At 41.9% G+C, this 11,862-nt stretch overlaps 1 protein-coding gene across 1 annotated transcript; it reads right to left on the bottom strand.

Annotated features, from left to right (window-relative positions):
- Positions 1–5,865: 5,865 nt before the first annotated feature.
- Positions 5,866–11,697, bottom strand: LOC138948679 (6-phosphogluconolactonase-like). Its single transcript, XM_070320269.1, has 5 exons — positions 11,540–11,697; positions 9,645–9,845; positions 9,038–9,180; positions 8,051–8,191; positions 5,866–6,709 (listed from the first exon to the last, which is right to left on the bottom strand). The coding sequence occupies exons 1-5, from the start codon at positions 11,664–11,666 to the stop codon at positions 6,584–6,586; spliced, it is 738 nt and encodes a 245-aa protein (XP_070176370.1). The 5' UTR covers positions 11,667–11,697; the 3' UTR covers positions 5,866–6,583.
- Positions 11,698–11,862: the final 165 nt, after the last annotated feature.

The raw sequence follows: 11,862 nt of genomic DNA, 5'->3' as shown, positions 1-11,862 counted from the left end.
TCAGTCTGACAGATAGGCATTCTCATTCTCAACAATCAGTCTGACAGAAAGGCATTCTCAACAATCAGTCTGACAAAAAGACATTCTCAACAATCAGTCTGACAAAAAGACATTCTCAACAATCAGTCTGACAGATAGGCATTCTCATTCTCAACAATCAATCTGACAGAAAGGCATTCTCAACAATCAGTCTGACAAAAAGACATTCTCAACAATCAGTCTGACAGAAAGGCATTCTCAACAATCAGTCTGACAAAAAGACATTCTCAACAATCAGTCTGACAGATAGGCATTCTCAACAATCAGTCTGACAGATAGGCATTCTCATTCTCAACAATCAATCTGACAGAAAGGCATTCTCAACAATCAGTCTGACAAAAAGACATTCTCAACAATCAGTCTGACAGAAAGGCATTCTCAACAATCAGTCTACCGGCACGGTTGGCTTAATGGTAAGGCGTCCGCCCCGTGATCGGGAGGTCGTGGGTTCGAACCCCGGCCGGGTCTACATAAGACTTTAAAATTGGCAATCTAGTGGCTGCTCCGCCTGGCGTCTGGCATCTGGCATTATGGGGTTAGTGCTAGGACTGGTTGGTCCGGTGTCAGAATAATGTGACTGGGTGAGACACGAAGACTGTGCTGCGACTTCTGTCTTGTGTGTGGCGCACGTTATATGTCAAAGCAGCACCGCCCTGATATGGCCCTACGCGGTCGGCTGGGCGTTAAGCAAACAAACAAACAAACAATCAGTCTGACAGAAAGGCATTCTCAACAATCAGTCTGATAGAAAGGCATTCTCAACAATCACTCTGGCAGAAAGGCATTCTGACAATTCAACCAAGATGTCATTTTTACTGAATACAGAATTGTTTACTAAATTTAGGTTTTTATTGACTCACATGCGAAGCAAAAGTGAGTCTTATGTACTCACCCAAGTCGTCCGTCCGTCCGTCCCCCCCGTCCGTCCGTCCGGCCGGCCGGCTGGCCATCCGGAAAACTTTAACGTTGGATATTTCTTGGACACTATTCAGTCTATCAGTACCAAATTTGGCAAGATGGTGTATGATGACAAGGCCCCAAAAAACATACATAGCATCTTGACCTTGCTTCAAGGTCAAGGTCGTAGGGGCCATAAATGTTGTCTAAAAAACAGCTATTTTTCACATTTTCTCTAAAGTTTTTGAGATTCAATACCTCACCTATATATGATATATAGGGCAAAGTAAGCCCCATCTTTTGATACCAGTTTGGTTTACCTTGCTTCAAGGTCAAGGTCACAGGAGCTCTTCAAAGTTGGATTGTATACATATTTTGAAGTGACCTTGACCCTGAACTATGGAAGATAACTGTTTCAAACTTAAAAATTATGTGGGGCACATGTTATGCTTTCATCATGAGACACATTTGGTCACATATGATCAAGGTCAAGGTCACTTTGACCCTTATGAAATGTGACCAAAATAAGGTAGTGAACCACTAAAAGTGACCATATCTCATGGTAGAAAGAGCCAATAAGCACCATTGTACTTCCTATGTCTTGAATTAACAGCTTTGTGTTGGATGACCTTGACCTTGGGTCAAGGTCACATGTATTTTGGTAGGAAAAATGTGTAAAGCAGTTCTTAGTGTATGATGTCATTGCTAGGTTTAGTTATTTGACCTTGACCCTGAAGGTCAAGGTCATGTAAAGGTCAAGGTCAAGCATGTGAGTCGTATGGGCTTTGCCCTTCTTGTTCTTATTAAATTTAGTTTTGATTTCTGTGTTTGTTTTGCTTTCCACCTTTGGCGCTTGTGAGTATGATAGGATGAAGTTTAGGCTGGAACATTACAGTTATCACACTCATGTGAAGTTTAGCCAGGAACATTACAGTTATCACTCTACTCGTGTGAAGTTTAGCCTAGAACATGACAGTTTTCACACTTATGTGAAGTTTAGCCTGGAACATTACAGTTATCATACTTACGTGAAGTTTAGGGACATGAGTCAGGGCTCCCGAAAGTGCGCGTCCCTGCGTCCTATGTATATAAAATGATACTCACTAGAAACCGTGAACGCGTACTAGAAATGTATGGAGTGGGTCCCGGAACGCACCAAACCTAAAAAGAGAGGATCCCAGGACGCACTACATTTCCGTAATCGTCTGTACCTCAGGTACTCTTTTCAGACTGTCTCTTTAAGAAAATATAGTGCAAGCACTAATGTCGATTTTACGCGGGAACAACATCGGAAAGGATGCAGAAGTCGATGCCGATGTACCTGCGCCCGGCAAAGGGTATGATCTAAATTTCAGAATTGGTTTGATAATAACATTTATTTCATTGGTCAGTTGGTTAATGACGATGGACGTTTCTATGGGAACGTCCCACTAGTCCGAGGGTTCACTAGTCCGAGGGTTCACTAGTCCGAGGGTTTACTATAGTCGCTTGATTTTCCAGTTATTATACCGCCCCTTAAAGGCACAGTAAGCCTCCCGTAAACCATCACAGATACGGTCAGGCTTTTACACACAGTACAAACACCCTTTCATTTAAACACTCACCGATTGAGAACATCCTAGGTGCCCTCCGTAAAGAGCGAACAATTTTCAAAGAATTTATTTTTGCGTGGTTTATCTTACCCCTGAGCCATCGTGAACCCGTGTGATCCAGTTTCCCTTTTTCACAATGTAGTCGTCAGTTAGTCATTTGAATGCGACTCGATGTGAGCTTATCTACAATAGCACGTTTTTATGCACGAAACAAACGGCTGTGGTTCACAAGAACTCTAGCGATGGCTTTTGACTGTTGAGAGGAACGACGATATGCATAAACCGCCGTCTGCTACGACCCTTGCGTGATCCTGCTTCCGGGCTTTTCTTTTTTCAAACTTTCAAAGCTTCGAATTGCACTGATCTTGTCTTGATGGAAAAAGAATTCTTTTATGATTAAAGAATGTTTGTGTAACAAGCTGTCAATTTATTATTTAGATTTTAAAAGTTAGGTCTAGCGCAAAAACGCACCACGGTCCAAAAACATTCTGATAATCATCGATCCACGGCTATCGCCAGTTTACATCGATAGAATGAGACCCGAAGGGAAGTAACTCATTTTTGACAATCTGCAAAATTAATTCTTTAAAAATTGCTCGCTCTTTACGTAGGGCACCTAGGATGTTCCCGTTTGGTGAGCGTTCAAATGGAAGGGTGTTTGTACTGTGTGTAAAAGCCTGACAGTATTTGTGATGGTTTACGGGGGGCTTACTGTCCGGGCGTGATTTCCGGTAAGTTGAATATTCATAACAGCCGTCCAGCACCAAAACGAGGCGCCATTGTTGTAGAGCACCAAGTCCACGAAAATAAATTCTTTGAAAATGTCTCACGCTCGACAGAAAGCAGCCAGGATGTTCCCGTTCGGTGAGCGTTCAAATGGAAGTATGCTTGTACTGTATGTAGACGCTCGGGGAGCTCTGTGATGGTTTACGGGAGGCTTACTGTGCCTTTAAGGAAGGAATATATAAAAGATCATCGTTTCAGTAACCTTCAGGGATGTATGGTACTCTTGTAAGGTGCATATTGACTCAAAGTAAGTTATGAACAACTGCATTCTTCACATTTTCAAACAACATAATGTGATAACAGATTCTGAGCATTCCCCGCCCACTTGGAGGACGTAGTTCTCTCCCTTAGACTAGTCAGTTTCACCGATGTGGTCAGTCAGTTGGAGGCAACGGTTGTCTCCCTTCGACCATTAGTTTGAGAAAAGTTCTGCAGAATGTAACATTTCTGAGGTTCTGTGTTGTTACGCGGAAGACAGCATTAGAGAATTAACTGTTGTGTGAGTGTGTGCCTGTGTACATGTGTTGTATTTTAATTATTATAATGGATAATTTGTTACGGCCTCCCATCACCCAACCCCCTCTTTTTTCCCATCATCTTATCTGTCTTCTGTAGTGAGTTTGATGTTAATGCTTTATTAACTGTCCCTGCATTCACAAATACACCCACAAATGCTTGCTTGTACACCAACGCATTATCAATTTTTGTCATGATTTATTATGTTTATCACATCAATCAATATGAGGCTTATATCGCGCGTATTCCGTGGGTACAGTTCTAAGCGCAGGGATTTTTTTTTTTTTATTCTTATTTTTATTTTATGCAATTTATATCGCGCACATATTCAAGGCGCAGGGATTTATTTATGCCGTGTGAGATGGAATTTTTTTGAGTCACTTGAGAAAAAGTGACTCTATGTAATCGGTCAGTGTTAGTCTGTCCGGCCGGCCGGCCGGCCGTCCGTCCGGCCGGCCGGCCGGCCGTCCGTAGACACCACCTTAACGTTGGACTTTTCTCGGAAACTATCAAAGCGATCGGGCTCATATTTTGTTTAGTCGTGACCTCCAATGACCTCTACACTTTAACGATGGTTTCGTTGACCTTTGACCTTTTTCAAGGTCACAGGTCAGCGTCAAAGGAAAAATTAGACATTTTATATCTTTGACAAAGTTCATCGGATGTGATTGAAACTTTGTAGGATTATTCTTTACATCAAAGTATTTACATCTGTAGCCTTTTACGAACGTTATCAGAAAAACAAGGGAGATAACTAGCCTTTTCTGTTCGGCAACACACAACTTAACGTTGGGCTTTTCTCGGAAACTATAAAAGTGACCGGGCTCAAATTTTATGTGAACGTCTGATGCCTCATATAATATTCAGAACTGCGAAAGTGACTCGATCGAGCTTTTGCTCTTCTTGTTACACAATACGTCACGCATTCACATCGGCCAGCAGATCGCAGCCATTTCGGCGCATATCCTACTTTTCACGGCCTATTATTCCAAGTCACACGGGTATTTTGGTGGACATTTTTATCTATGCCTATACAATTTTGCCAGGAAAGACCCTTTTGTCAATCGTGGGATCTTTAACGTGCACACCCCAATGTAGTGTACACGAAGCACAAGAAACATGTCACCCAAGAAAAGAAAATAGCACTGGGGAGGCAGTTTGATGGGGACCTAATTAACCTTCACTGCATCACGCTTTGGACTACACAGTCCGGATGATGTGGGCCGTGTACGACCCATACTTTTTAAAGAATGATTCAACGTAAATAGTTTGGGTCATGTTTACGACCCACGCCATCTAAATAGGGATAAACTCTTTACCGCCTCTTTGCAAAGTATGGGTTGTACATGCCATCCGAATAGGGGTAAACACCGCAAAATAGCTTCTTTAATTCCATAATTATAGGTCGTCCACGACCCACAACTTCTGGACTGTGTAGTTCAAATGACGTCATTGTTTATTTGATTGTTTACAAAGATAATCTTTTAACAAGAAGAGCAAACGCTCGATCGAGTCACTTTCGCAGTTCTGAATATTATATGAGGCATCAGATGGACAGGAAGAAATTGCTATTCACAACACAATGAGTCACGTTCACATAAAATTTGAGCCCGGTCACTTTTATAGTTTCCGAGAAAAGCCCAACGTTAAGTTGTGTGTTGCCGAACAGAAAAGGCTAGTTATCTCCCTTGTTTTTCTGATAACGTTCGTAAAAGGCTACAGATGTAAATACTTTGATGTAAAGAATAATCCTACAAAGTTTCAATCACATCCGATGAACTTTGTCAAAGATATAAAATGTCTAATTTTTCCTTTGACGCTGACCTGTGACCTTGAAAAAGGTCAAAGGTCAACGAAACCATCGTTAAAGTGTAGAGGTCATTGGAGGTCACGACTAAACAAAATATGAGCCCGATCGCTTTGATAGTTTCCGAGAAAAGTCCAACGTTAAGGTGGTGTCTACGGACGGATGGCCGGCCGGCCGGACAGACTAACACTGACCGATTACATAGAGTCACTTTTTCTCAAGTGACTCAAAAATTGGTCGATAGGAAGGTTCTATAGTGTTTGAGGATTACATGAAGTCTAAATCCAAAACTCCCAATAGTTTTAGAGATACAGACACTCTTGTGAGGCTCTGGGTCGACCACGACCCAGGAAGCAGGGTGAAGGTCAAAAAAGCAAATTGTGCATACTACAGATATCACCAATATCTAGATCCATCTCAAAAGAAAACTGAGATCATTATTATCCAAAACACCGCTCCACAAAACAAATAATTAACAAAGAAAATATTCAATATTCAACAATGAAAGCTGTTCAAATAACCTAAAGTAAAAACATATTTCAAGCAGTACTTTATTTTTTGGCAGTCTAATTTGTTTCAGTGTTGAGTAAAATAGATTTAAGACTGAAGAAGCTTACAAAAACCACAAAAACCTACTTTCTTCAGCAGACAAACAGATATTCTGATGCCTGAATCAGGCAATTTGCTTAGCTTCAGGCACCAGTACATAAATCTTAATCTTAAATGCTCATTCAGACTAAACAAATTCAGGCTTGGGTTCCTGACCTTGCATTCAACAGTGAGACATTGCAAAAATTCACAAAGACTATGACACTGGACTCCTTGCAGACACACGGTGACCTTGCTAATAAATAAACATATATATCCAAATAAGCCTTCAACCCTGAAATCACTGCATGCACACACACAAAAAGACATATCTGAAACCATTCCGTTTTTGTTCTCCTCACAACTTTTGCACATTTTTCAGTTTGGCAGCTGCTGCAGAGTCTAAAATCCATATGACTTGTCCGTCTGTGGGCCGTACCATAGCCGCAGGTAGAGGGTCACCATCTCCCCCTTCTAGCACTCTCTGGTGACAAAAGAAAAGTCAGAATCTATACATATAAATAAATAAAAGAGAGTGTCTGTCTGTCTCTGTGTGTGTGTGTGTGTGTCTGTCTGTCTGTGGTCGCCATACCTCAGAGATGGCAAAAGATAAGCACAAGATATTTTGCATGCACACTGCCCTGGACCCACAAATGTGCACCTGGGTTTTAGTTTCTCCAGACATTGTTTCCTTCCTCGGATAATTACCCTCCCCATCTATCAATACAGTCTATATAGTGCAAGGGAGGTAAGTCATGGTTTGTCACCCACGGAAGGGAGGTAACTCTCATCAAACCAGTATACCGTGTCATTCTCAAGGGTTACCCCCCACCCACTATCATCCCGCCGCCCCCCCCCCCCCCCCACACACACACACTAACCCTGCCCCCTGCTCCCCCTCCCTGCCTTCCAGATCATCGCGAATAATGTTTACGAAACGATCGCCTCAGTGAAAGATCACGAGAATTTACAGATTTCTCTCCCCTGTTCAAAAAGGTATGACGCGCTCACTCATGAGGTATGCGTGCTTTGATCAGACGGTAACTACAGTGGGTGTGAGAAGGGGTAAACAAATCACGAAGAACACGTTGAACCAAATAGAAACTTGCCTTGCTTATACATCCAAATGTATGAGCTCACACTCTCATTTTTCTTATTCACATTGGAATAAGATTCGAGAGGTTTCTGAGAGAGGGGAGAGCAGAAACACCCGGGCGAAGCCGGCTCTGACTGCTAGTTACAAAAATAAACAAGAAGAGCAAACGCTCGATCGAGTCACTTTCGCAGTTCTGAATATTATATGAGGCATCAGATGGACAGGAAGAAATTGCTATTCACAACACAATGAGTCACGTTCACATAAAATTTGAGCCCGGTCACTTTTATAGTTTCCGAGAAAAGCCCAACGTTAAGTTGTGTGTTGCCGAACAGAAAAGGCTAGTTATCTCCCTTGTTTTTCTGATAACGTTCGTAAAAGGCTACAGATGTAAATACTTTGATGTAAAGAATAATCCTACAAAGTTTCAATCACATCCGATGAACTTTGTCAAAGATATAAAATGTCTAATTTTTCCAGTCTAATTTTTCCTTTGACGCTGACCTGTGACCTTGAAAAAGGTCAAAGGTCAACGAAACCATCGTTAAAGTGTAGAGGTCATTGGAGGTCACGACTAAACAAAATATGAGCCCGATCGCTTTGATAGTTTCCGAGAAAAGTCCAACGTTAAGGTGGTGTCTACGGACGGCCGGCCGGACAGACTAACACTGACCGATTACATAGAGTCACTTTTTCTCAAGTGACTCAAAAAGAAACAAACCACCTCACCTGCAGAATGTCAGCTTTGCCGGCCCCACAAGAGGCAAACACTGCACATGCAGCATTGTTGATGACAGGGAATGTCAAGGTCACACGTGATGGTGGTGGTTTGGGAGAATCTTTGATTGGAGCGACAAACTTGCTGGTCTCCTGCAACACACACACAGGCTGATTTCACATCAGAAATAAGAATAAACTTATCAATCAATGAGGCTTATATCGCGCATATTCCGTGGGTACAGTTCTAGGCGCTCTGCAGTGATGCCGTGTGAGATGAAATTTTATACGGCCAGTAGATTGCAGCCATGTCGGCGCATATTTACCTTTCACGGCCTTATTCCAAGTCACACGGGTATGGTAGACAATTATTAACTGTGCCTAAGCAATTTTGCCAGGAAAGACCCTTTTGTCAATCGTGGGATCTTTAACGTGCAAACCCAATGTAGTATACACGGGGGGTGGTTCGGACACCGAAGAGAGTCTGCACACAAAGTTGACTCGGTGAAATAAATTTCCGCCGAACCTGGGATCGAACTCGCGCTGACAGCGGCCAACTGAATACAAATCCAGCGCGCTACCAACTGAGCTATATCCCCGCACAACACACACTCCTGCTCTCTGTCCATCACCTTTTATGATAACCTTAAAACAAAAACACATTTAAAAAAAAAAAGTAAGGCAGTAAAGCAGCTCTACAAAAGAGCTCATGAAGATCTATACAAGAGAGAGAAAAACATTTTATAAGTTTACCAAGCTTGTTCACGCAGGCCCTTGTCACAAACAAACTGTGCAAATTGCACACAATCTTCCGCCAAATGCAAGCACACTGGGGTGTTCGGATACTAAGGAGAGTCTGCACAAAGTTACCTATGGGCAATAAATCCTTCGCCCTCGGGAACGCACATCTACGCCCATAGTGAAAACTGGTTTCAAGCCAGAGCCGCTACGGACTGAGCTATTCACCCCCCCCACACACACACACACACACTGTCATACCTTGAGCAAAGGATGGCCTGGGAACAAAGAACAGGTGTGACCGTCAGGACCCATTCCCAACACCAAAAGGTCAAACCTTGGAATGTCGTTGCCCGGCAACACAGATCGAATCTTCTTCAAGTAGTCTTCCGCTGCCTCTTCCACTGCAAAAAAAAATAAAAGAACAACGGCTCAAGCAATACTTTCTGCCAGTCAAATGTCGTTTGGATTCAGTAGTCGTTGAAACTTATTTTAAATTGTCAAAAACTGTGGCGTCGGTTCATCAGTACTGACAAACATTTTCATGGTGGGGAAAAGCTGACACCAAGGACTGTACAAAGTTTTCGGATAATTTTTCGAAATGTTTTGGACATTTTGCTAAATTTGCCAAAGAAAATTAATCATAGCAACACCCTTGCAAGTAGAGTGTGTGCGTGCATGCATGCATGAGAGCGTGCATGTGTGTGTGTATTGTGTGTGTGTGTGTGTGTGTGTGTGTGTGTGTGCGTGCGTGCATGCATGCATGAGAGCGTGAGTGTGTGTGTGAATGCTCAGGCATAAGTGCACAGGAAAGCATAAGGCTTTTATTATACAAATCAGACATGATGAAGGTCTCAAATGCACCCACCTGTTATATCTGTGTTGATGGGATAAATAAGGTTAGCAAGCGCTGGCACTTTGGAAACCAGTCCATCTTTGAAGATTGTGTAAGTACACTCTGGGTCGCTGTACGGTACGTAGCGCTCATCACAAAAGAAAATGCGCCACTTGGTCCAGTCTGTGGTTGCTGATGGTAGACCACTGCATAGAAATTTTGCAGCACTGCCACCTGAAGCAAGTTAATACAATTCAGTTAGACCACACTATATATGTTTACAACGTATACATACATACTATTTTAGTTAAACGATATACTGCATGTTTACAGACATGCATGCAGGTCTGGTTGATTTTTTTATGTGTGTGTGGGGTTGGGTGGTGAAGATATTTTTGTGTTGTTTATCTGGCCTAAAAAAAAAATAGGTGTGGTTACGGTAACCCGACCTACCCTATTTTTAGGGGCCGACCCTATAACTTTTTATTACATTTGTCAAAAAAAACCAAAACAAGAAGGGCAAAGCCCATACGACTCACATGCTTTACACATTTTTCCTACCAAAATACATGTGACCTTGACTCAAGGTCATCCAAGGTCATGCAACACAAAGCTGTTAATTCAAGACATAGGAAGTACAATGGTGCTTATTGGCTTTTTCTACCATGAGATATGGTCACTTTTAGTGGTTCACTACCTTATTTTGGTCACATTTCATAAGGGTCAAAGTGACCTTGACCTTGATCATATGTGACCAAATGTGTCTCATGATGAAAGCATAACATGTGCCCCACATAATTTTTAAGTTTGAAACAGTTATCTTCCATAGTTCAGGGTCAAGGTCACTTCAAAATATGTATACAATCCAACTTTGAAGAGCTCCTGTGACCTTGACCTTGAAGCAAGGTAAACCAAACTGGTATCAAAAGATGGGGCTTACTTTGCCCTATACATCATATATAGGTGAGGTATTGAATCTCAAAAACTTCAGAGAAAATGTGAAAAATGTGAAAAATAGCTGTTTTTTAGGCAACATTTATGGCCCCTGCGACCTTGACCTTGAAGCAAGGTCAAGATGCTATGTATGTTTTTTGGGGCCTTGTCATCATACACCATCTTGCCAAATTTGGTACTGATAGACTGAATAGTGTCCAAGAAATATCCAACGTTAAAGTTTTCCGGACGGACGGACGTCCGGACGGACGACTCGGGTGAGTACATAGACTCACTTTTGCTTCGCATGTGAGTCAAAAAACCGAGTGCAGAAAACGCAATGGAAGCGAAAGCGCTCGAGTCGCACACTTATTTCTCTGTCAAGTAGGTTTAATTTGTACACATTAAAAATAAAAAGTTAAAAAAAAAGTGATTTCCTACCTTCCTACCCTATTTTTTGGGGCTATGTTTGTTACCTTAACCACACCTATTTTTTGGGGGGGGCCTCACAATACTTTGTACCCTGATTCCCCTTTAGCTTCCATTCACCCCAACCCCCACACCTTCCACCTCCTATGTTAATTAGCTCATTGGTCGAACACCAATGTGGCCATGCTGGCACTGTTCCACTATAAATCTTAAACGACCTGATTTTCTCTGTTCCAACCAATACGAAAAAAATATTTACCATGATGTTTCTGGACGGAGCATGGCAACAGTCAAATCAAAAGACTTAGTGTTGAAAAGAGCAAGTTATGAAGGTTCAGAGGCATAGATTGCATAAAAAAAAATCCTACCTGAATTTACAACGCTAAAGTTCAAGATAATCGCATAAACTTGTTAAAAGCAAAATGCAGTCTGAAAGAATGTAATGCTCGGCTTATTCAACTTGAATTTCAAGTCACGATTAGCAGACGAAAATGCATGCATCAACATCCTGGTGTGAAAGTAGCGGGACAACTTCTCCAAAACTAAGTGACACATCCAACGCTTACCAGACACGCCTACAACAAAGACTCCTCGATCGTTTATCGCAGCATTTGCCTTTTCAATGACAATTTCACACAGTTTTTGAGCAACTGCGGCTTCGGACTCCAACACTTTGACGACAGCCGCTGCCATTTTTAAACTTGCTTAATCTCTGGACCAGTGTGTTTGAATGAGGAAAAAAATAAAAGATGTAGACACGGACCAAAGATCAAATTTTTTTTAAATTTTTTTTTAATGAATGACAGAAATAAAAGGGGTACGTGTGCCAGATGAATAAGATGGTGGAAAGAATTGTTTGTCGTTTAGTTTACATCATAGTTCACTGTAC

This window comes from Littorina saxatilis, linkage group LG15 (genome assembly GCF_037325665.1).
Source record: "Littorina saxatilis isolate snail1 linkage group LG15, US_GU_Lsax_2.0, whole genome shotgun sequence".
NCBI classification, from domain to species: domain Eukaryota; kingdom Metazoa; phylum Mollusca; class Gastropoda; order Littorinimorpha; family Littorinidae; genus Littorina; species Littorina saxatilis.
Note: the sequence above shows the minus strand (reverse complement) of the source record. Positions and strands in the feature narration are given on the sequence as shown.